This window comes from Plecotus auritus (genome assembly GCF_963455305.1).
Source record: "Plecotus auritus genome assembly, chromosome: 1".
NCBI classification, from domain to species: domain Eukaryota; kingdom Metazoa; phylum Chordata; class Mammalia; order Chiroptera; family Vespertilionidae; genus Plecotus; species Plecotus auritus.
In genome coordinates this window covers 101,434,784-101,460,727 of record NC_137770.1, presented here as the reverse complement: position 1 = coordinate 101,460,727, position 25,944 = coordinate 101,434,784, and the positions used below count along the sequence as shown (strand labels likewise).

Here is a 25,944-nt window from a genome sequence, read left to right as displayed (position 1 = left end):
CATTACCTCAATACAACAGATAATATAACACACACCACTTTATTCTGAGGAGGAAAAAGTAAATCGCCAAACAGTGGAGCTGTTGGTTCTCCTCAGAGTCAGAATACTTTTTATATGTGTGTCTATTCACTATATAAAATATTACAAAATCCTTAAGATCTTTTCTTTTTATTTCCTGAAGTAATAAAAAACTATGCACAGAAGACAAATCAATATGAATTAATGGGATTGAATGTTTGTCAGGGCTATTCTCAGGTATCAGGCATATCAAGAGGACAAAAAATTTATTCCCAGTAATTCAGACAGTTGGCCAGTTTGCAGCCTGATAAAATGGTACTGTGGAGCCTGATACTAAAACTCAGGTACTGGTTGAGGCAGCAGAAATCTGAGGCTCTGCCCCTACTATGGAAGAACACACATTTTAGGGGGTTCCTCTTGGGTTAAGTTATTCTACCTCTCGGGCTATTTTCTCTTCATCGCTTACTGTGGTCAGGTGTCCTTGGCAAGGCGTTCCTGCTGGACCTGGGGTGACATGTTTTTCTCTGGGGTAGGTAGTGAAGGGCACAGCTGCAGCCACTTGAGGTAGTGTGGGGTCTTAACACATAAGTATGTCTGACTTTGACCTAAGTAGTCAGCTAATTTGTAACTAATGTGTCTGATGTGATGTCCCATAGGAATTTGACCACTTTTTGGCCACCAAGTTTGCCACAGTGAAGCGATATGGAGGCGAAGGAGCTGAAAGCATGATGGGCTTTTTCCATGAGTTGCTGAAAATGTCAGCCTACAGTGGGATCACTGATGTCATCATTGGGATGCCCCATAGGGGGAGACTTAATTTACTCACAGGCCTTCTGCAGTTCCCTCCAGAGGTAAGATACTTTCTATGACATACAATAAAACCGATGGTAATAATTCCTTTTAGAAAACTGACTAAGAATATGAATCATTGGTCCAGGATATAGCTTAGTTAATTGATGGAATCCATTACTGCTGGATAGAATGGGTATTTAGGTTGATTTTTTGCATATCCTTATATGGGTTCTTTCTTCTTTCAGGGAATTTAAAGTTTAGTTTATTTCCTTAAGGATGATATGAATAGATAAATTCTGTTCTTTGAAGCATGCTTTTCTGACTTCATAAAAATTGTTCAAAAGAACACAAAGATTTGCACAATTTTATACAATTTTATCTTCCAAGAAGTCAATGTTACCTTTCAGTTTTTTACAGAGTTTATAGTTAATAGATTGTACTAAAACTAATGATACATTGCTATCTTAAGAGACCTCCTAAGTGAGTGGTTTTATAGATAATTGGATCTTGGTATTTCTGTTCAGTCCAACTCAGCTGCTCTGCTCTATAAGTCACTCAAAAGACTTGGGAATCAGGACTGAAGATCTGATGTCAGAGAACATCAGAGAGATTTGATATTTAATAAAGGTGTGGCCATTATGTGTGAATAAGCCTCATTACTGTCCTTCTCCAGGGGATTAAAAATAACTACAAATGTTAAAGGGACTGTCAAAATTAGATGGAGTGAATGGAGTTCATTGAAGATGGGTTGTCATTAAGAATATTAGAAAATCTATGTAGTATCATGTCTAGGGGCCAAGCTCTACCACTATTACTCAGACCTCAGTGTTTCTGATGCTAAGAGATTGATAATCAACTTTTAAAAGACAAAATACCGTAGAAAAGGTAGCGTATGACAGGATAAATTAATTGGCAGATGGAGCATGTGCTTAGATACATGCAGAAATTCTTAAACCACAAATTGCATTCCTAAAATATCTCAGACAGAGAAATCACTCAAAGATGCAAAAGTGATTATAAATGATCATACTTGTGATAAACACATCTGTATATATACTATGTATGGTTCTATTTGTAGATAGGTAATTAAGCTTTTGCAAACTAGAGAAGCTTCGGGGTCATTCAAACGATTTGGCAAACTAAGAATAACATGCTGTTTTTGGTTAATACTTTGGTTTGAGACCCAGCTTTGTTATAGGACCTTTAACAATTTAATTTCTCTTACTTGTTCACTTTAAAAATGGGTAATAAGGTTTGTCTTGTAGAAGACTGAAAATGAAGTGAGACAATATATGTAGAAAAGTCCTTTGAGTATTTGACTTCTATAGTTTTTTTTATTGTTTAAAGTATTACATATGTCTCCGTTTTCCCTGATTGACCCCCCCATCCACTCCCACCCCCGAGGGCAAGCCCCCACTGCCCCAGTGTCTGTGTTCGTTGGTTATGCTAATATGCATGCATACAAGTCCTTTGGTTGATCTCTCATCCCCACCGCTCCCCTGCCTCTTGTCTCTGGATCTATTTTTGTTAATCAGTTTATGTTAATCATTATATCCCACATATGAATGAGATCATGTGATATTTATCTTTCTCCGACTGGCTTATTTCCCTTAGCATAATGCTCTCCAGTTGCAAATGGTAAAAGTTTCTTCTTTTTTATAGCAGCATAGTATTCCATTGTGTAGATGTACCACAGTTTTTTTAATCCACTCATCTGCTGATGGGCACTTGGGCTGTTTCCAAATCTTAGCTATGGTGAATTGTGCTACTATGAACATAGGGGTGCATATATCCTTTCTGATTGGTGTTTCTGGTTACTTGGGATATAGTCCTAGGAGTGGGATTACTGGGTCAAATGGGAGTTTCATTTTTAATTTTTTGAGGAAACTCCATACTGTTTTCCATAGTGGCTTATGCTCAATAAATATTTGACAAAGGAGGCAAGAGCATAAAATGGAGTCATGACAGTCTCTTCAATAAATGGTGCTGGGAAATTTGGTCATATACATGCAAAAAAATGAAACTAGATCACCAACTTACACCATACACAAAAATAAATTCAAAATGGCTAAAGGACTTAAATGTAAGTTGGGAAACCATTAAAATCTTAGAAGACTTCATAGGCAGCAAAATATCAGACATATGTCATAGCAATATATTTACTGATACAGCTCCTAGGACTATGGAAACTAAGGAAAAAATAAACAAATGGGACGACATCTATAGTTTTTTAGATGTAACTTGAGCTAAAAATATAGTTGTCTCCTCTCTAAACAGGATTAAGTTCTATTATTTTCCTGTCGACCTTTAATGAAATTAATTGAAAAAGTTCTTTTGAAAATATATTCTAACAAGTGTATTTAAGAAAATTATTGTGTCTACTGCAAGTCAGAGGTAACTTACAGTCTATGTCATGTTAGACTCCTCATAAAGTGTTACTACTTCATTTGATTTTGAAGATATTCAAAAAGTTCTGTGCATTGGAGCAGTTAGAAGTTTGTGCATATCTTTAAATAATGGATGGTAATAATTATAAAAGCATGTGCATGAAGTTTCTTTATATTGAATAATTTAAACTAGCCACTTCTCAGTTATGATAAAAAAAAACACTTTTTTTTCCCCCTGTATGTGTATCTGCAATAGCTGATGTTTCGCAAAATGCGAGGCTTAAGTGAATTTCCAGAAAATGTACCAGCCACTGGAGATGTCCTGTCTCACCTGACCTCCTCAGTTGACCTGGACTTTGGTGCGCACCATCCCCTGCATGTGACAATGCTGCCTAACCCCTCACACCTGGAAGCTGTTAACCCTGTGGCTGTTGGGAAGACTCGGGGAAGGCAGCAGTCTAGACAGGATGGGGACTACTCTCCAGACGTTTCGGCTCAGCCTGGGGACAAAGTCATTTGCTTGCAGGTACTTCTAGCTTCAGAAAGTGTGATCAGGGTGTGGGAAGATGAGGGAGAAAGAATGTCCAAGTTGGTAGGTCTGAAAGGAGATGGCAGGCATTCAAGATGAAACTGAGATGAACTTTTAGGGAAAATAATATTCTGGGGTTGTTTTAAAAATCAATAACAGATATGAAGTCTAGTGTCAAGGCAACGGACTTTAGACTGGTTTTCACTGTGCTTTTCCTTTCTCAAGTTATGATTAATTAAGGGCTTATTGACTGGCAAACCTACTACTGCTGGGAGGATGGATGTCATTACTTCTCTGAAAGTATGTCCTTCTAGGAAACGACATGGTACCCATATATCTAACAAGGCTACACGAGTCTGGATTTATTTATTTATTTTTTGCTTGTTTGTTCTAAAGTGATGGTTTTTGGTATTAAGGTAAAGAATACAAATTATTGCCCTCGCTGGTTTGGCTCAGTGGATAGAGCGTCAGGCCAGAGAACTGAAGGGTCCTGGGTTCGATTCCAGTCAAGGGCAAGGGCACATACCTCTGTTGCAGGCTCAATCCCTGGCCCTGGTCGGCAGCATGTGGGACACAACAATGTGTCTCTCTCACATTGATGTTTCTCTTTCTCTGTCTTTCCCCCTCCCTTCCACTTTCTAAAAATTAATCAATGGAAAAATATCTTTGGGTGAGGATTAACAACAACAAAAGGATACAAATTATTAGTGTGGCTCTTGCTTCCCCTGCACCTCCCCCAAATTTTTCATAACCCAAAAGGTATCTTTTAGAGGTTTGGATTGTGGGCCCCTTTAAAAAAAAATTATTGATTTTAGAGAGAGGAAGGGAGAGGGAGAGAGAGACAGAAGCATCAATGATGAGAGAGAATTATTGATTGGCTGGCTCCTGCATGCCTTCTACTGGGGATGGAGCCTGCAACCTGGTTCATAGGTCAACGCTCAACCACTGAGCAATGCCAGTCTGGCTTGCTTTTTTTTAAAAAAAAAAAATAGGAGTGTTCATTTCAATGTGAACCTTTAACTACTAGGGGATAAATAATCCTGGATATCAGTAACCGAGTCTTCAAACCCAACAGAAATCTGCAAACCTATATATAAGGCAGTAGAATATGTGGCTTTGTATACAGATAACCACAGTATCTTATTCATGTTAATTTTTCATGGGCCAGAAACTTGTGAAAAATACTTGGGGATAGGCAGACTGGATTTGATTATGATACGGCATTGTTAGCATATGGGGTCTGGGTCCAGAGCGAGTCTGCCTAGGGCCTGCCGTAGTGTGTGCGTTCTTGACTTCACTTAGGAAAGATTTCACAACACGAGTCCAGGTGATTTTGAGAACATGTTTATTACAGTTGGGGACAGTGAAACTAAGGAAGGGCTTAAGGTAGAAGAAGCAACAGGAGAGAGCCTAGGCCGGGCTGCTGTTAGCTCACTGGAAGTAAAAGTCACAGTGACAAGTGAGCCAAGTTGGGGCTGCTGTCATTTCACTGGAAAATCAGAGAAAATGGAGGCCTTGGACACAGGTTCAGGGGGAAAGCCCGGGAGGAGCTGCCGATGCCCACTGCTCCCCTGGTTGTAAGTCTCTTGGGGACCCTTAGAGTTTAGGAGAAAGAGAGCAGAGATACCAGGTGTGGGCATGCTTTAGTGAGAGTGTGCTGTGGGTCCTTTGTCTTGAGGCTTTTTATCTTTCTTTGGCTGGCCAGAATCCTAGGGAGGTCTCAGGGGGCGGTCTTAACAGAAGATTCATTAGCTTTCCAGGGATGTCCTTCAATATGTTGATTCATCAAATTGTGCATATAGAGGGGTCAGGGTTAGTTTTATATTCAAAGAACATCATTGAAGAGGGACTGGGACCCAGGCTGGTCTGCCCTGAGACAGTCTGGAATGTGTAAACTTATTTGCTTCTAAGTGTCCTTGATTAGGGAAGATAAAATCTTGTGATTAATTAGCTGCCTGTAAATTGCTGAAATTGTTTGGGCTTGTTTAATTGTTTTGTCTCAGTTTTCCTTATTTCACTTGTCAAGGAATTTTCCTAGCTTCTTACTATGCTGCCACAGTATTTCTAAATAGAAAACTCCAAATAGCCAGATATTCTCTCTTTTTTCTTTTTAAAATTTTTATTTTTAATTACAGTTTACATTCAATATTATTTTGCATTAGTTTCAGATATACGCATATGATTAAACAATCCTGTGCTTTACAAAGTGTTCTCAATATTTCCAGTACCCACCTGGTACCATCTATGTTATTGACTATATTCCCTATGCTGTACTTTACATGAGACTATTTTGTAACTATCAGTTTGTGCTTCTTCATCCCTCCACCTTACTTACTGATTTTGCATGTGTTTTATTTGTTCTATAAATTACAAAGACAGATATTCCCTTTACCTTTCTCTTGACTTAATTCATGATACAAAATTTTTCCTAAGTGAAGTCAAGAACCTCCACATTACGGGTAGTCATTTACATTTACCCACTACATTAAGCAGATCTTAAGATTGATTTCTGAAGTAAGAGGTAAAAATGGCATTTTCTTTGAAGTTATGAGAAACTGACTGCCCACCTTTGCCTGCTTTGTGTTCCCAAAATATGTTCCCTTCTCTGTTTTGCATGCCTTGTTCAAGTACACGATTCTAATTTCTTGTGGGAACTCTAAATTTGGAGCCTATAAAATCATGGTGAATGAGATGCTACTTTTTCTGCCTGTCCTCTGTTTTTCTTAGTCCTGGACCTGGTAAAAGTGGATTACCATTTGTGATCTCCTGTGTGTGTCCAAGCTCCCCCCTCTACACCCCCCAGTCATGTTTGACTGAGTGGCTGCCACTTTACCCAGCATTTGTTTGTGCTTATGGGCCCTTAATCCCACAAAGCTTTATGGAGCATAGTGGAGTGGTTTCTTTATTTAAGAGGGAAAATGAAATTAGCAAATGACAGGTGTGCTTTAGTGCCAAGAATCCTAAGACCAGGATAAAATGATGCGAGTTATGAACATATGTTATGTTCTTATCAAAGCCTCTATTGTAACATTTTTGTAAAAGAGCAGAAAAGGCACTTACCTTTCTTCCTTGCTTTACTGACCTCCTTTTACATCCTTACCCCACAAAATATCCCATCAGCAAGGGAGCCTAAGGGTGAGAAACCCCTTGACCCTATGTGGCTGCCAGCTGGACTTTACAGTGTAGCACAGTGTAGAAAAGACAAGGACTCTGGAACCAAGAAGACCTGAGTTCACATCCTGGCTTTGCTGCCTTGTAGTTTGGCATGTTTGGTTTTTACGTTGTTCTCTGAATCTCATAGGTAAAATGAGAGTATATTAATTCCTCATTGTATTTTGAGGATTACTTGAGAACAGGTACTTAATAAATTCCTTAATCCAGGAAAATGGCTTGGAGGAGTGGGGAAATAAGTAGAAAAATGGCGGTATCACAATCAGAGAAGGTCTAGCGTCTGACTCTAGTGGAAGCCATGTAAAATATATACTGTTTCTGAACCTAGGTTTTCTCATCTGTTAAAAGGACAGTAGTGACTTCCTTATCTGCCCCCGCCCTCCAGCCTGGCTGTTGAGTGGATCAGTAGAGATAGTGTATAGTGCTGTGGAGATAATGTAAGGGTATGTTATTGCTATGTATAAATATTCCAGAATGTCAGTTATCCCTCTGGACCCTAGCAATGGAGAGGTGTGGACTGGAAATTTCACTTAGGCAGAGGAGTGCTTCCTTTCTTACTCAAAATATTCTACTTATATAAAAATAACTCTCTATGGGACATTAACAATATCATTAAAAATGAACTTCTAAGTATATTTCCTTAATTCATATTTAGGTATTTTAATTCTGTTATCATTAGAGCCATAAAGATTGCTTTAAGTTAGGGAACATCCGATCATTTTATTCTTTAGTTCAGCATCTTAGCTGTTTATAATAATTGTTTTTTTAACATAAAGTCTGTAGGGCATATATTTTCTTCTAAGATCTTCAATTTCCTCATTATTAGCTTTTAGCTTTTCTAAAAAAAAAAAAAAAAAAATCCCCCTTCTCTTTTGTGATATTATGATCTAGCAGACTTCAAATGTTCTGGAAGAGTAGCATATTTTAGACATTCTCTCATAACATTTTGTTTTATCCTCAAAGCTGTTGATTGGGGGTTTGATTGGGCAAAGGGAGAGTTCAAAGCCGTGCACTATTCCTTATATCTCACAGCCTGTTTCCATGAAAGTTTTACTAGGCCTGGTTTTCTTTCCTGCACCTCCAATAGCCCTTCCTTTTATGGTGCTGCTGTATGTTTATCTAGACTGTTGATGAGTATACTAGAATACTGGGGATAGGTGATGATATGGGATGGAGAGAGTAGGTCAACTGGTAGTAGCTGCAAGAGGAAAATAACTGATTTAGCATCTTTGAAAGCTGCTTTAGATTAGCATAACTATTCTAGAAAATCTACAACCAGCAGATTTTTAGGAGGGCAGGGGAGCAGTGAGAAGGTGGTTGTTTTTATTCCTGTTATCATTTGAAAACAATTAGTCCAGTCTGAAAACATAAAAATTTTCCATTGTGTTCCTTTTCTTTTATTCTCCCCCATAATTTAGGTTCACGGTGATGCTTCTTTCTGTGGTCAAGGGATTGTCCCTGAAACATTTACGCTCTCTAATCTCCCACATTTCAGAATTGGTGGAAGTGTCCACCTGATTGTCAATAACCAGCTGGGTTACACCACTCCGGCAGAAAGAGGAAGGTCTTCCTTATACTGTAGTGATATTGGTATGTAACACAGAATTGTTGGTGTTGCTGGGTCAGACAAGGAATTTCTAGAGGAACTTCTAGTTCAACTTGGAACAGTGAGCCTCACTGGTTATCCCATTTTAAATTTTGGATTAGATACTTTCAGTGTTGTTAGTTAATATGTATTTTAAACTCTGAGCATAGTCTTTACATCCAAGGAAATAAGACTAGAGTGGAACTTAGATGGTGCAATCTCAAATTGCTTAAATATCCAGTTAAATGATCTGGAAACCAGAGATCAACACAATTAGTCAACATTAAAGTAATTGTCTTTACGATGTTCAAACTTGGAGTACTCAAATCTTAGTAAAAAGGGATATGTTCAATTCAATAAGGGATTAATATCTAAAATATATAAAGAACTAATACAACTTAATAATAAAAACAATTCGGTTAAAAAGGGGGCAGAGGAATTGAAAACACATTTTCCCAAAGAAGATATACTGATGACCAACAGGCACGTGAAAAGGTGCTCAACATCACTAATCATCAGGGAAATGCAAATCAGAACCACAATGAGGTATCACGCATACCTCTGAATAAAAAAGACAAGAGACAACAGGTGCTGGTGAGGATGTGGTAAAAAGGGACTCTTATGCACTGTTGGTGGGAATCTAAATTAGTCCAACCACTATGGAAAACAATGTGGAGATTCCTCAAAAAATTAAAAATAGATGTACCATAAGATTCAGAAAATACACTTCTGGCTATGTATGCAAAGGAAATGAACACAGGATTTCGACAAGATATCTGCACTCCATGTTTATGACAGCATTATTCACAATAGCCAAGATATGGAAGCAACCCAAATGTCCATCACTGGATGAATGGATAAAGAAATATGGTAGGTATACACATAGAATATTATTCAGTCATGAGAAAGGAATACATCCTGCCATCCATTTGTGCCAACATGGATGGACCTTTGAGCACAGTATGCTAAGCAAGATAGGTAAGACAGCAAAAGACAAGTATTGTATGATATCACTTATATGTAGAATCCTAAAAAAAAAAGTCACAGATGTGAAAAAGCAGAGTGAAATGGTGGTTACCAGGGGATCAGGGTGGGGGGAAGGATAAAGGTAAAATGAGTGAATAGTAATGAATAGTAAGTAAGCCATAGAGATCTAATGTGTAGTATATAATGAATATAGTCAATAATACTGCACTATAGTGGTATAATGTGATAAATATTGCCTCAAAGGCAATCATATCACAATATATAAAGTATCAAAGTAATATTCTGTATATCTTGAATTTAAAATTTTAATATGTCAAATTTATTTTTATTATTATGTTTTAATCCTCACCTGAGGATATTTTTCCATTGATTTTTAGAGAGAGTGGAAGAGAGAGGGAAAGACAGAAATATCGTTGTGAGAGAAACACATCTTTTGGTTGCCTCCTGCATGAGCCCTGACCAGGGCCCGGGCCGGGGAGGAGTCTGCTACCGAGATACGTGTCCTTGACTGGAATTGAACCTGGGATCCTGTGGTTCATTGACTGATGGTCTCTCCACTAAGTCAAACTGGCTAGGGCTCAAATTTTTTTTTTTTTTTAAATATATTTTATTGATTTTTTTACAGAGAGGAAGGGAGAGGGATAGAGAGTTAGAAACATCGATGAGAGAGAAACATCGATCAGCTGCCTCTTGCACACCCCCTACTGGGGACATGCCCGCAACCAAGGTACATGCCCTTGACCGGAATCGAACCTGGGACCTTTCAGTCCGCAGGCCGACGCTCTATCCACTGAGCCAAACCGGTTTCGGCAGGGCTCAAATTTATTATTTTTTTTAAAGTATATGTTCAACCACTAAATTTGGCCAAGTAGTCTGGTTAGACATCAGATGTGAAGAATGATGGTTGCCTTGTTTTAACCTATGAAAATTGGCAGTATTAAGAGAAATGCAGGATTCTAAATATCTATATACTTAAATGATATTTATTGATTTTTAGAGAGAGAGGAAGAAACATCCATTTGTTGTTCCACTTATTTATGCATTCATTGGTTGCTTCTGGTATTTGTCCTGGCTGGGGATTGACCCTGAAACCTTGGTGTATCGGGATGACACTCTTAACCAACTATGCTATCTGGCCAGGGCAGAAATGCAGAGCTTTTAATACCCAGTCCCTATTTCACAGAGTTATAAGAAATGTTAGATGGTAGGATCTATTCTGTTTTAGACCCAGAACCTGGCCCGGATGTGCTTTGGGACTATGTGATTTTTTTGTGATTAGTTAGAGATACTGAAAACTCATTCTTGAATTCCTCTTTGGAGAAAATCCATTTTTCCCCCCTAGGATGCATCCTCTCATAATCCTTTTTCTTAGAAGGAAAGATAATAGTAATAATGTCAATAACAAAATAACTGTTAGTTATTACACACCAGGCACTGTTAAGTACTCTATATGCATTAACTCATTTAATCTTTACAATAATGCTAAGAGGTAGGAGCTATTATCCCAGTGTTATAGATAGGGAGACTGAGATTCATAACTTTATCAAGGTCACACAAAAAGTCACAGAATTGTGACTTGAACTCATTCTTGTCAGCTGGACTCCAAAATTTGAGTTAACAACCAATCCAAACTGTCTTTGAAGATGTGGGCTGCCTCTCCATGCAGGCAGCAGGACTTGGCGCTGGGCTAATTTCGTCTGGCTCACTTCATCTTGTCTTCTCTGCCTCAGGGAAGCTTGTGGGCTGTGCCATCATCCATGTCAATGGAGATAGCCCAGAGGAAGTGGTCCGTGCCACACGACTGGCTTTTGAATACCAGCGCCAATTCCGGAAGGATGTGATTGTTGATTTGTTGTGCTACAGGCAGTGGGGCCACAATGAGCTGGATGAGCCTTTCTTCACCAACCCAGTCATGTACAAAATCATCAGGTACAATTAATTATACACCTTCATTTAATGTGCCCTCTCCCCCTGAGTGTCACATTATGATTTTTGTTAGACATTCTCAATTAGAATGACCAACTTTCCTGGTTTGTGTGAGACACGAAGCTTTCAGTGCTAAAACTGGGACTCCAAAGTCCTGGGCAGACTGGGATGGTCACCCTATGGGTGTTAAGAAAGCTCCCCATATTCTTCAAATTCTACATATTTCGTCAATGAACAGGCAAAGTGGGCAACTCAACAACCTCGCTTAGCAGATGGGAAGATGGAATAGGAGGACTAGGCAGAGCCTTGCCTGAAGTTACTTAGTATGGCATTAACAGGGTTAGAAACAGAACCTCCATGATCCACTTCTGCAAACTATAGATGGGGACCTACTCTGTACCTTGGCACGATGTTGGATTTTAATGAAAGTCCAGAACTGTGCTGTCCAATGTAGCAGTCACTTAAGTGGCTACTGAATGCTTGAAATGTGGTGAGTCTTGATGGAGACATGCTGTGAGTGTAATCTACACACCAGATTTCAAAGATTTAATATGAAAAAAAGATGTTAACTATCTCAACAATAATTTTTATATTAATTAAATATTAAATGACAATATTTTGGATATATTGATTTAAATAAATGTGATTAAAGTTAATTCTACCTGTTTCTTTTTACCTTTTCTAATGTGACCACTAGGAAATTTTAAAATCCACATTGGCTTGTATTATACACTGAGTGGCCAGATTATTATTATCTCTGAACGCATAATAATCTGGCCACTCAGTGTAGACTGACCACAGAGTTGGGATTTTAAAATAAGGTTTTTCCATGTATAAGAACTGCATTGTGGGTAGTTAGAAAGAAGCAGAGGACTTACTAGCTAGAGGCTGGGGGCCACTATCTCCTGGTCCCTTGACATATCAAGATTTGCAAGCTTTCCCTTATACATAAGTACACTGAGTGGCCAGATTATTATGCATTCAGAGATCATAATAATCTGGCCACTCAGTGTATTTCAGTGCTGAGTCGGAGGGTTAATGTGACAGAGAAAAATGTCACTTTTTAGATTAGAAAGTAAAAGTAGATCCCTCTTCTCTACTTTATTTCCTCATAGACATAAATTAAAGCAGAGGAAATAACTTGGTGACATTTTACGAGCCTTTCTAGTCATAGGGAGCAGACTGCTTTTGGAAGAACAAATCTGGGTTCTTTATTTAGCTCTGAGCATAGCAGCTGAATTACTTGATGTGCCCCAGTGCCCAATTTAAAATAATCTATCCTGCTAACTTCTCACTTTGGTCAGAATTAAATATAATAATATATCTAAACAGACCTTATAGTTTAAAGTGTTATGAAACTATTGAGTGGCATTATTATTGTTATAAAACCCAGGAGCTGAATAGGTTCAGGATTCTTAAAGACACCTGAAACAGATGTTGGCAATTTTGGGTTTAATATTTTTTAAAACTGCCCTAACCGGTTTGGCTCAGTGGATAGAGCGTCGGTCTGCGGACTCAGGGGTCCCAGGTTCGATTCCGGTCAAGGGCATGTACCTTGGTTGCGGGCACATCCCCGGTGGGAGGTGTGCGGGAGGCGGCTGATTGATGTTTCTCTCTCATCGATGTTTCTAACTCTCTGTCCCTCTCCTTTCCTCTCTGTAAAAAATCAATAAAATATATTTAAAAAAATATTTTTTAAAGCAAAGGGATGCTGAATGGGTAGATTATGTAGGTCAGTCCTATAAATAACTGAATTTACCAATTGATTGAAAAATTACTAATTATTTTTACCTGAATGTAGATGAAAATTCATAAAGATAAATTTGTTTTCTCTTGCTTCCCTGGATGAAGTTGTTACTCATCACTGCCTTTTTGAAGAAAATAACTTACTGGAGTGAAAGTCACATGGCATTAAATGGACCATTTAAAATTCAATAGCACTTAGTACATTCACAATGTCATACAACCACCCCCTCTATCTAGTTCCAAAGCATTTCCTACATGCCTTTTTACAGCGATGACACACCACATATCTTTGACAATAACTGTATCTGTCTCTCTTTGATTTTTACAAATCAGATTGATTTATTCCTTCTCTTTCTTGGACAGAGCCCGGAAGAGCATTCCAGACACTTATGCAGAGCACCTTATTGCCAATGGACTCATGACCCAGGAGGAGGTGTCAGAAATCAAAGCCTCCTACTATGCAAAGTTAAATGACCATTTAAATAACCTGACCCACTATAGCCCCCCTGCCACTCACCTGCAGGCCCACTGGCAGGGCCTGGCTCAGCCAGAAGCTTGCATTACCACCTGGAACACAGGTGTGCCCATAGACCTCCTTCGGTTTATTGGTGGCAAGTCTGTGGAGGTGCCGGAGGAACTCCAGATGCACAGTCATCTTCTGAAGATGTATGTTCAGGTGGGGAGCCCTGAAATCTCTGATTATTGATGGTTTCTTATGCAAATTGATATTTGGTCATTTGTTTGGCTAATTTGTTTGACAAATATTTATTGTATGTTATTATGTTCTAGGAACAGATCCTAGTGGTGTTTTGGTACTGATAGTCAATTAACTCAGATTTTGTCTACTTCTCCCCTTCCTTCTTTCCTTCCTTCCTTCCTTCCTTCCTTCCTTCCTTCCTTCCTTCTTTCCTTCCTTCCTTCCTTTGTTCATTCATTCACTTATACATGTTTAATACATTAAATGTACATGTACTACATGCACATTATTAAATACTAGAGGCCCAGTACATGAAAAATTTGTGCACTCGGGGGGGTCCCTCAGCCCAGCCTGCGCCCTCTCGCAGTCCAGGACCCCTTGGGGGATGTCCACCTGCCAGCTTAGGCCTGCTCCCCGGGGGAGCAGGCCTAAGCTGGCAGTCAGACATCTCTCTGGCAGTCCGGGAGCCCTCGGGGGATGTCCGACTAACGGCTTAGGCCTGCTCCCATGTCCGTCAGTTGGACATCCTAGTGCTGCTGTGGAGGTGGGAGAGGCTCTTGCCTACCGTTGCTGCGCTCGCCAGCCTTGAGCCTGAACTTCTGGCTGAGCGGGGCTCCCCCTGTGGGAGTGCACTGACTACCAGGGGACAGCTCCCGCATTGAGCGTCTGCCCCCTGCTGGTCAGTGCACGTCATCAACCAGTTCTATGGTTCGACTGATTTGCATATTAGCCTTTTATTATATAGGGTACAGCGATACCAGAATGCCTGTTTGGATTGTTCTGACCAGAAAACACTTTCATTCTTTTGAGTGCCTTAAATGTAATAAATAAAAATCAGCACACACACCCAGAGTCAACTGTTTAGAGCCTTAATCATGTTGAGGTTTTACATATTGTCTCACGTTAAATATGCATGTGACAAACACTTCTGGTTTGCCTGGCTTTCAGGGATTTCCTGAACGCTGGACTTTCAGTGCTGAAAACAGGAGAACAAGGAGTTAAAGGCCTTCATTTTTCTTAAACTTGGATGAAGAAACTTTGCCTTTTGAATTATTATTTATTTAAAATAGATTTTCACTGATTTCACAGAGGAAGGGAGAGGGAAAGAGAGATAGAAACATCGATGCGAGAGAATCATTGATCGGCTGCCTCCCGCACATCCTCCACTGGGGATAAAGCATGTGCCCTTGGCTGGAATTGAACCTGGGACCCTTCAGTCCGCAGGCTGACGCTCTATCCCAGCCTTGGGCAAACTATGGCCCGCGGGCCGGATCCGGCTGTTCTATCCAGTTCTCTTGCTCTCCCCTCCGCTCCTTTACTTTGAATTTATATTAGTTCACACAAACTCTCCATCCATGCTTTTGTTCCGGCCCTCCGGTCCAGTTTAAGAACCCATTGTGGCCCTCGAGTCAAAAAGTTTGCCCACCCCTGCTCTATCCACTGAGCCAAACCAGCCAGGGCCTTTTGAATTATTTTTAAAACACTAACTTCATTTTGTTTTTTGTTAATACTCACCCGAGGATATTTTTTTTTCCATTGATTTTTAGAGAGTGGAGAGATAGTGAGAGACAGAGAGAAACATCGATGTGAGAAAGACACGTCGATTGGGCATGCACCCCAACTGGGGCTGGGGATTGAGCCTGCAACTGAAGTACGCTCTTGACTGGAATTGAACCCACAATCCCTCAGTCTGTGGGCCAACACACTAACCACTGAGCTAAAGTGGCTGGGGCCATTTGGGGGTTTTAATTATAGAGACTATTAAAACAAGCTATGCATTCACTATCCAGGTGAAGAAATAGAATATTATAAATAAGTTCCCTGTGAAACCCTCCCTGCTGCCATCTCTCATTCATCCACAGGGTGAACAACTAACCTGAGCACCTGTGTATTTTGCCTGTTTTAAGATGACAGATGATTGCTATCAGACTTTCATGTATTCTTCTGCACTTTCTGTTTTGTTTAACATTATGTTTCTGATACTTCCCATTGTTGCATTACATTTTTTTTTAACTCTGTGAAAAAGGATAACTTTTTCTCCCCATTCAATTTTACAGTCTAGGCTGGAGAAGGTGATGGATGGAACCAAGTTAGACTGGGCCACAGCAGAAGCTCTTGCCCTAGGCTCATTGCTTGCTCAAGGTAAGAAGTTTCTGTTTGGCTGCACAGCTGGTAGGAGATGCTTTAATATGATGTTTGTTACATGTGATCTCTGCAGATTTTTAAGTGATAGCTACCTCCTATTATTTTTATTGACCAGAGAGATTCTAAAACACGTTATCTTTTCTAACCTGACAATATTATTTAATCTTAGTATATCATGTTGACAACCTTCATCAGAGAATAGAGCAACATACCTGGAAAAAAAGGGCTCAGGGCTGGATATTTTCCTCTAAAAACTGTAGGGTAAATGATGACTCTCCATTCTTATACAATCTCACTTTGACTACAGACCTTTACATATAGGACTGGTATATTTGAATAAGGATAATCTATTATGCTAAGAAAACTCTCAGGATAAGCTGATATATAAGACTTCAGGGTCACCATGTCTTATTACTAGGTTATTTATAAGAATCTGAATTTCCCCCCCTCTTGCTTGCTTAAGGTTATAATGTCCGTCTGAGTGGTCAAGATGTTGGCCGTGGAACGTTTAGTCAGAGACATGCAATGGTTGTTTGCCAGAAGACCGATGACACCTACATCCCTCTGAACCATATGGACCCTCATCAGAAGGGGTTTCTAGAGGTAGGATGATTCCTTACCTATTTTAAAATCCATATGCTTATAATTATAGTTATAGAATTCTTTTTTAGCCTATCTAATAAAGAGGTAATATGCAAATTGACCATCACTCCAACACACAAGATGGCCGCCCCCATGTGGTCAAAGATGGCCTCCCCCATGTGGACACAAGATGGCCACCACAAGATGGCCGGCAGGGGAGGGCAGTTGTGGGCAATCAGGCCTGCAGGGGAGGGCAGTTGGGGGCAACCAGGCCTGCAGGGGAGGACAGTTAGGGGCAACCAGACTGGCAAGGGAGGGAAGTTAGGGGTGACCAGGCCGGCAGGGGAGGGCAGTTAGGGGTGACCAGGCTAGCAGGGGAGGGCAATTGGGGGTGACCAGGCCTGTAGGGGAGGACAGTGAGGTGCGACCAGGCCTGCATGGGAGGGCAGCTGGGAGCGACCAGGCTGGCAGGGCAGGGCACTTACGGGTGACCAGGCTGGCAAGGGAGGGAAGTTAGGGGTAATAGGGCCAGCAGGGGAGGGCATTTAGGGGTGACCAGGCTGGCAGGGGAGGGCAGTTAGGGGTGACCAAGCCTGTAGGGGAGGACAGTTAGGTGTGACCAGGCCTGCATGGGAGGGCACTTACGGGTGACCAGGCTTGCAGGGCAGGGCAGTTACAGGCGACCAGGCTGGCAAGGGAGAGCAGTTAGGGGTGACCGGGCCAGCAGGGAAGGGCAGTTGGGGGTGACCAGGCCTGCAGGGGAGGGCAGTTAGGGGTGACCAGGCCTGCATGGGAGGGCAGTTGGGGGTGACCAGGCTTGCAGGGCAGGGCAGTTACAGGCGACCAGGCTGGCAAGGGAGGGCAGTTAGGGGTGACCGGGCCAACAGGGAAGGGCAGTGAGGGGTGACCAGGCCAGCAGGGGAGAGCAGTTAGGGGTGACCTGGCTGGCAGGGGAGGGCAGTTAGGGGAAATCGGGCCAGCAGGGGAGCAGTTAGGTATCGATCAGGCTGGCAGGGGAGTAGGGGGTGATCAGGCTGGCAGGCAGAAGCAGTTAGGGGCAATCAGGCAAGCAGGCAGGCAGGCGAGAGGTTGGGAGCCAGCAGTCCTGGATTGTGAGAGGGCAGTTGGACATCCCTCGAAGGGTCCCAGATTGGAGAGGTGCAGGCTGGGCTGAGGGACACACCCTCCCCATGCATGAATTTCGTGCGCCAGGCCTCTAGTTTTTAAATAAATGTTTAATTCTTTGGTCATGCATCTTCTGTAATACATGCATATTTGGTTTTTACATTTCCCTGGTGTGCACATATAGCTTTTGTAATGTACTTATAATTGTTTTCTAGTTTTTTGTCATTAATCCTCACCTGAGGATATTTTTCCATTGATTTTTAGAGAGAGTAGAAGGGAGAGGGAGAGAAAGAAAGAGAGAAAATCGATGTCAGAGAGACACATCAATTGTTTGCCTCCCGCATGCACTCTGACCAGGGCCCAGTATCAAGCTTGAAACTGATATACATGCCCTTGACCAGAATAGAACCCGGGATCCTTTAGTCCTCAGGCAGATGCTCTATTCACTGAGCCAAACCGGCTAGGGCTAGTTACAGTATTCGTAAAGCAGCTAGGGATTCAATGCTTTTTGAAGTAAAAGGATGCTGAGTGGATAGACAATATAGGTCTATAAATTTGGACTGGAAGTAACATATCAGCAAGTAGACTAGTTGTTTTACTCAGGCTACTTATCATAATATATAAAAACCCTGGGTCCGTCACATCTGCAACGACTGGGAGGCTTGACCATTCGTCATGCTGTGTGCGCAGCAGGCGAGCGGGCTGAACTGCTGACCTCTCGGAGAGAGAGAGGGAGAGCAGGGCTTATCAGCAATGGCAGCGGCTGCTGGTGAGGCCGGGAGAGAGAAGCAGGGTGATCAGACCCTGCTTCTCTCTCCCTTGCCAGCAGCCAAGCCTCTCTCTCTCTCCCAGAGGTCAGCAGTTCAGCCGCTCACCAGCAGTCTGGGGTGGTTGCTGATCAGCCTTGTCTCTATAATGAGGCCCGGAGATAGGCCCAGAGATGCTGACTGGCATAGAAACCAAACAGTCAGAACCAAATCTGGGTCATCTGTGAGGAGCCAATGGCTGCCTAGGAGGTGGGGCTTTTGACACTGACTGGGATAGAAACTCACCAGTCAAAACCAAATTGGCTGGCAGAGGATGGCAGTTGGGGGTGAGATCAGGCCGGCAGGGGAGGGCAATTGGGGGCGACCAGGTTGGCAGGGGAGGGTAGTTGGGGGCGATTGGGCCGGCAGGGGAGCAGTTCGGGGTTAATCAGGCCGGCAGGGGAGCGGTTAGGGGGTGATCAGGCTGGCAGGCAGAAGCAGTTAGGGGCAATCAGGCAGGCAGGCAGGTGAGCAGTTAGGAGCCAGCAGTCCTGGATTGTGAGAGGGATGTCCAACTGCCAGTTTAGGATGTCCTAAATCAGCAGTTGGACATAGGGATCAGGCCTAAACCGACAGTTGGACATCCCCTGAGGGGTCTCAGATTGGAGAGGGTGCAGGCTGAGCTGAGGGACACCCACCCACCCCACCCCCTGTGCACAAATTTCGTGCACCGGGCCTCTAGTCTGTAATAATGTAAGTGTCAAATGGATGTTCTTTTTGTCAATCAAAAATTGACGTTATAGACTGCATATTGCTGGATACATTAAAGTCAAACTAAGATGTGAATAATTAGCAACACTTCTTCCTTATAAAAAAATCATTTCATCAAGTTACCTTATTCACTAGGTTTAGTAGGCTTGATGTGTTAATCTATTGTCACATATTTCCATGTGTCAGTCAGTGAGCTATACACATTAGAGTCAAGGACAGGGGCTGGGTCTTCTCGTTTTTGCCTCTCCAACAACTAGCATATGCCTGGTACGTGAGGTTTATTAAAATAAATTATCATTTAAGGTACAATTAGTGGCCTGTCCTCTTTTTTCCTATTCTAGCCATTTAAGAGCATAACCTTGAGTTCATTGATATCAATATTTATAAAAAAGTTTACTTGTCAAAAGGAAAATTCCAGGAGAGATCCAAGATGGCGGCGTAGGTAAACACCTAAACTGCTGCTTCGCACAACAATTTCAAAACTACAACTAAAAGACAAAACGTCTACCACCCAGAACCATGGGAAAGCTGGCTGAGTGGAAGTTCTACAACTAGAAGGAAAGAGCAAACAGCATTGAGGGGTGCACAAGCGCTGAAAAGCTGAGGTACGGAGACGCGCAAATCGGGCTGGCGAAGGGTGACTGGGAGCGCTGCTGTTTTCAACCCGAAGGGAGACAAGCTCCCATTTACTCCGAACTCGTTTCTGGGGAGACACGGGGGACCAAACTCCTACGGGGAGAAGCTGGACTGTCTGCTGTGGGGTCGGAAAGTGGGGGAGGCTTGCTTGCAGGGCTGCGCGCAGTAACAATTGTTTATTGTGCTGGGGGCGGGAAGCGGGGACACGGTGGGAGAAGCAGAGCCGGCTTACTGGCAGCCATCGCTGTTTGCCACGCCCTAGCCTAGTCACGGCCTGAGACCCCGCCCTGCACAATCTACTAACCCACCCAAGCTCCAAGCAGCGGCTTTAGCATATGAATGGCCTGCCCTATCGCAGCTTAACCTAGCAAACTTGCAGCCCGGATCAGACAGCTCCAAAACCTCCAAACCCCAAGCAAAGAGGAGAAAACTGTAGTTCTTGCTGTAGCTCCTGCTGGGTGGCCTCAGACAGTAGCTGACCTGCACCCCATTGGAGATCCAGAAGCCAGTGTACCTAGTGGTCAGTGTGAGACACCAGATTTCAACTCCTCACATCCATAAGTGACACATTCAAGAGGCAGACTCAGTGAGCACCAAAGCCCACTGAAAAAAGTCCTGCACCATAAGCGTGTCTCCAGTGCAGCAGTTCTTCCATTATAGACACAGCGGGTCCTCACAGCCAATTGGCCTGGAGGTCAATTCCTCCCAGTGTACCAACAGCAATCAAGGCTTAATTACACCAAGACTTTGCACTCAGCCCACAAAAGGGTGTACCAAAGGCGTCCACCTCAGGTGATTGGGGAGGCTGAGCTACTGGCCCCTATAGGTCACCTACCACACAAAGCCACTCCATCAACACAAGGAAGCAGCAAAATGCCGAGACAAAGAAACATGTCACGAATGAGAGAAATGGAGGAAAGCAAACTACTGGACGACATAGTGTTCAGAACCACATTTATAAGGTTACTCAAGAATCTTCTAAAAACCGCCGAGAAACTTGATGAGACCTCTGAGGAGCTTAGTGAGACCTTCAAGGACCTTAATGAGAATGCCAAAAAAAATGGAAAAGGACCAGTCAGAAATTAAGCATACACTGTCTGAAATAAAGAATATACAGAAACTCAACTGTAGATCAACGTACCCCAAGAATCAAACCAAAGATCTGAAATATGAGGAAACAAAAAACACCCAACCAGAAAAACAAAAAGAAAAAATCCAAAAATATGAAGATAGTGTAAGCAGCCTCTGGGACAACTTTAAGCGTACCAACATCTGAATTTTTGGGGTGCCAGAAGAAGAGAAAAAGCAAAATATTGAAAACCTATTAGAAGAAATAATGACAGAAAACTTCCCCTACCTGGTGAAAGAAATAGACTTACAAGTTCAGGAAGCACACAGAACCCCATACAAGAGGAATCCAAAGAGGACCACACCAAGACACATCATAATGAAAATGCCAAGGGCAAAAGACAAAGAGAGAATCTTAAAAGCAGCAAGAGAAAAACGGTTAGTTACCTACAAGGGAGCACCCATACGACTGTCAGCTGATTTCTCGGCAGAAACTATGCAGGCCAGAAGGGAGTGGCAAGAAATATTCAAAGTGATGAACAGCAAGAACCTACAACGAAGATTACTCTACCCAGCAAAGCTATCATTCAGAGTTGAAGGTCAGATAAAGAGCTTCACAGACAAGAAAAAGCTAAAGGAGTTCATCACCACCAAACCAGGATTACATGAAATGCTGAAGGGTGTTCTTTAAGAAGAGGAAGAAGAAGAAAAAGGTAAAGATAAAAATTATGAACAACAAAATGACATCAAACACATACCTACCGACAAGTGAATCTAAAAATCAAGTGAATAAAAAATCTGAAGAACAGAATGGACTGGTGAATATAATAGAATCAGGGACATAGAAAGGGAGTGGACTGACAATTCTGAGGGGGGAAGGGGTGTGAGGGGTGCGGGAAGAGACTGGACAAAAAGCTTACACCTATGGATGAAGACAGTGGTGGGGGGTAAGGGCATGGGGTGGGGTGGGGAATCAGGTGGAGGGGAGCTAGGGGGAAAAAAAGAGGAACTCCTGTAATAATCTGAACAATAAAATTTATTAAAAAAAAAACATAAAAAAAAGGAAAATTCCAGGAAGATGACTTAAAGGACATAGTGCTTAGCTTTCTTCAAGTTAGTCTAAAGCCACCCCTGTGTCAAGTCAGATAAATGATCTAAATACTGAAATGTTTAATATCCCCCCACCCATCAATGACTCTTATTGAGTTGTGATTTAATGTAGTGTATCAATTAGCTTTAAATATTAGTATTTGAAAAGCCCTAATTAAATGCCTTGCTTCTTTTCTGAGGGAGCTGTCAAAGATTTCTTTTATTATATGCAGATTTATTATAAAATTTATTACAAGATCTCATGTACTTTATGTGCAGACCCTGGGAGAAACACCTGATTGATCTTGGTTTGTCTTCATGGTTGTGTGTACACCATGAATTCTGCAATTAGAAATGGCTTCGATAAAACAGAAAATAAAGCAATGAATATATGCACTTTTCAAAAAGAATATAATGGCTTCTATGAATGGGTTGAGGCCACAGTAGCCTTGATAAAAGTAAGTAGGTTACCAGATCATGTCTTTTCCTCAACTCTGTTCTGCTTCTCAATCTTAATTTCTCTCTTTGCCTGCACTTACTTTTCATAGTCATGGTACATATTATGTATACTTACAAGCCATCTTAAATACGTTTTAGAATAAATAACAGTATCAATAGATTCAAGAAAATAAGGTATACTAGTATACAAAATACAGTACTGCATTGGAGAAGGAATAGCTTATTCTACTTGGGGAAATTGGGAAAAGTTTGGCAGGGAAGCCAGATTTCAGCTAGGACTTAAAGGACATTACCAGGTAACACCTTCAGAAAATTTGACATATGAAGTTTTTAAGCTTGCTGTCAAAACAACAAAATAGCATACACATCAAATCACATATATATCAACATATGTATAACTCCATCTATTGAAAAAAATCTGCATTATTAACCGGTACACCTGGTAGAAGTTGCTGTTCTAATACATGTAGGGAGAACATTTGATATGGACACAATAGCACATAAACAAACAAAAAACTGAGAAGAGCCCAGCCAGTGCTGCTCAGTGTTTGAACGCCGAGATCATGGTTTGATATATGGTCAGGACATCTGAGTTGTGGGCTCGATCCCCAGTAGGGGGTGTGCGGGAGGCAGCCTGATCGATGACTCTTTCTCATCATTGATGTTTCTATCTCTCTCTCCCTCTCCCTTTCTCTCTGAAATCAATTTAAAAAATATTAAAAAAACAAAAATGAGAAGAAAGAGGAACTGATATGCCCATAGAACTACAAATAGCTTCATATGACTGGAGGTTAAACTGCAAAGTGAATACAGGAGTGAAAAAGCAGTTAAGCCAGATAGGACTACTCACTTGTGAAAGACTTTTAGTATTATGTAAAAGAGAAACAATGGCGGAATTCTGAACAGGTGATCTTGATTTCCATATTAGAAAGATCATTCCTAATAACACTTTGGAAACCTCGGTTGAAAAAGAATGAGGCCCGCCTGGCCGGTGTTGCTCAGTGGTTAGAGTGTCGGCCCACTCACTGAAAGGTCTTGGGTTCAATTCCTAGTCAAGGGCATGTACCTGGGTTGTAGGTTTGATCCCGAGATTGGGTCAAGGCGTGTGCAGGAGTCAACCAATTGATGTATCTCACATCTATGTTTCTCTCTCTCTTTAGTATACTCTAGATTCTGCTTTCATAACTTCCCTCAAAAAAAGCTCTACCTGAGGTCAACCCTTGACCTTTTAGTTGCCAAATTCAATGGCCATGTTATTCTTCCTCTTTTTGGGACTTCTCCATCCTTGAGTTCAATGACTCAGTGACTCTAGTTCTCCTCTTGCCTTCCTGGATGCTCAGTATAGGGAAATACTTTTCCAATGATAGCCACCTAAATGTTGTTTTTCCCAAGACTCTATCCTTTGGTCATTTTCTCACTCTGCTCTCTCTTAGGAAGATTCTCCAACCCCTGTGATTTCAAAACATTCATACACCCTGATTACTTCCAAATCTAGATCTCAAGACCAGATGCCTGCGTTAGCTCCAGATATTATCCTATATAATAAAAGCCTAATATGCAAATTGTCCCCTTGACCAGGAGTTCAACCAGGGGGTGGGGCCAGTCGGCCAACCGCCTGCAGCCCCTCCCCCTGGCTGGCAGTGGTAGCAGGCAGCCGGGGGAAGGGAGCCAGCAGCCGCTAGGGACCCTGCCTGTGCATGAATTTTGTGCACTGGGCCTCTAGTACTTATATAATTGCCTGGTAGAAACCTCTCTGTCATTCATCTCCCTCCTCCTCCTCTAAGTCAAATGTCCAAAACTGAATCCATCATCTTTCCTTTTCCTGCTAGGAAATGCACCAAATCTGCTCCCTTTTCTTCACTCTCTGTTTAGGTGAATGCCATCATCATATACCAGTTGTCTTAAGTCACGAAGCCTGAAGATAACTGAGACTAGTCTTTCTTCTTCATTTCCTACATCTACCACTAAGTCTTTTAGCTGAATAGTTCTCAAATCTGCCTCATCTTCCATCGACACTGTTAGTGCCCTAATTCAGGTTCCCATGATTTCCTGCCTAGATAATTGAGAAGCCGCCTTAGAAATTGTCCTTAGGCCCTAGCTGGTTTGGCTCAGGGGATAGAGCATCGGCCTGCGGACTGAAGGGTCCCAGGTTTGCTTCCAGTCAAGGGCACATGCCGGGTTGTGAGCTCTATCTCCAGTAGGGGGCATGCAGGAGGCAGCCAATCAATGATTCTCTCTCATCATTGATGTTTCTATCTCTCTCTCCCTCTCCCTTCCTCTCTGAAATCAATAAAAATATATTTAAAAAAAGAAATTGTCCTTAGTTCATATTCTTTCCCCCCAATAAGGGTTTAATTAATTAATTAATTAATTAATATCTTTATTGTTGAAAGTATTACATATGACCCTCTTTCCCCCCATTGACTTCTTCTAGCTCGCCCCCTGCCCCAGGCCTTCATCACCCTATTGTCTGTGTCCATGGGTTATTCATTTATGCATACAAGTTCTTTGGTTGATCCCTTCTCTTCTACCCACCCAACCCTCCTACCCTCTGGGATTTGAAAGTCTGATCCATGCTTCTATGTCTCTAGATCTATTTTGTTCATTAGATTCTACATATAAGTGAGATCATGTAATACTTGTCTTTCTCTGACTGGCTTATTTCACTTAGAATAATACTCTCCAGGTCCTTCCATGCTGTCTGAAAGGCAAGAGATCCTTCTTTTTTACTGCTGCATAGTATTCCCTGGTGTAAATGTACCTACCACAGCTTTTTTTATCTACTCATCTACTGATGGGCACTTGGGCTGTTTCCAGATCTTAGTATTGCAAATTGTGCTGCTATGAACATAGGGGTGCATACATTCTTTATGATTGGTGTTTTGGGTTTCTTTAGGATATATTCCTAGAAGTGGGATCGCTAGGTTAAAGGGGAGTTTTTCATACTTAATTTTTTATTTATTTTATTTTATTTTTTTTTTTAAATATATTTTATTGATTTTTTACAGAGAGGAAGAGAGAGGGATAGAAAGTTAGAAACATCGATGAGAGAGAGACATCGATCAGCTGCCTCCTGCACGCCCCCTACTGGGGATGTGCCCGCAACCCAGGTACATGCCCTTGACCGGAATCGAACCCGGGACCCTTCAGTCCGCAGGCCGACGCTCTATCCACTGAGCCAAACCGGTTTCGGCCATACTTAATTTTTTTAAAATATTTTTTTATTAATTTCAGTGAGGAAGGGAGAGATAGAAACACCAATAATGAGACAGAATCATTGATTGGATGCCTCCTGTGCAACCCACACTGGGAATTGAGCCTGAAAACTGGGCATGTGCCCTGACCAGTAATCAAACTGTAACCTACTGGTTTATAGGTTGATGCTCAACCATTGAGCCATACTGGACGGGCCATATTTAATTTTTTGAGGAAACTCCATACTGTTCTCCACAGTGGCTGCACCAGTCTGCATTACCACCAGTAGT

At 41.8% G+C, this 25,944-nt stretch overlaps 1 protein-coding gene across 1 annotated transcript in view; it reads left to right on the top strand.

Moving 5' to 3' along the window:
• The window catches only part of DHTKD1 (dehydrogenase E1 and transketolase domain containing 1), a 70,123-nt gene that overhangs the window by 22,954 nt on the left and 21,225 nt on the right, over positions 1 to 25,944 (top strand). Inside the window, exons 4-10 of the mRNA XM_080660061.1 lie at positions 675 to 869; positions 3,454 to 3,723; positions 8,316 to 8,487; positions 11,200 to 11,398; positions 13,505 to 13,817; positions 15,896 to 15,980; positions 16,447 to 16,586. Of these exons, the coding sequence (XP_080516187.1) occupies positions 675 to 869; positions 3,454 to 3,723; positions 8,316 to 8,487; positions 11,200 to 11,398; positions 13,505 to 13,817; positions 15,896 to 15,980; positions 16,447 to 16,586 (1,374 nt within the window). The remainder of the gene's footprint in view (positions 1 to 674; positions 870 to 3,453; positions 3,724 to 8,315; positions 8,488 to 11,199; positions 11,399 to 13,504; positions 13,818 to 15,895; positions 15,981 to 16,446; positions 16,587 to 25,944) is intronic.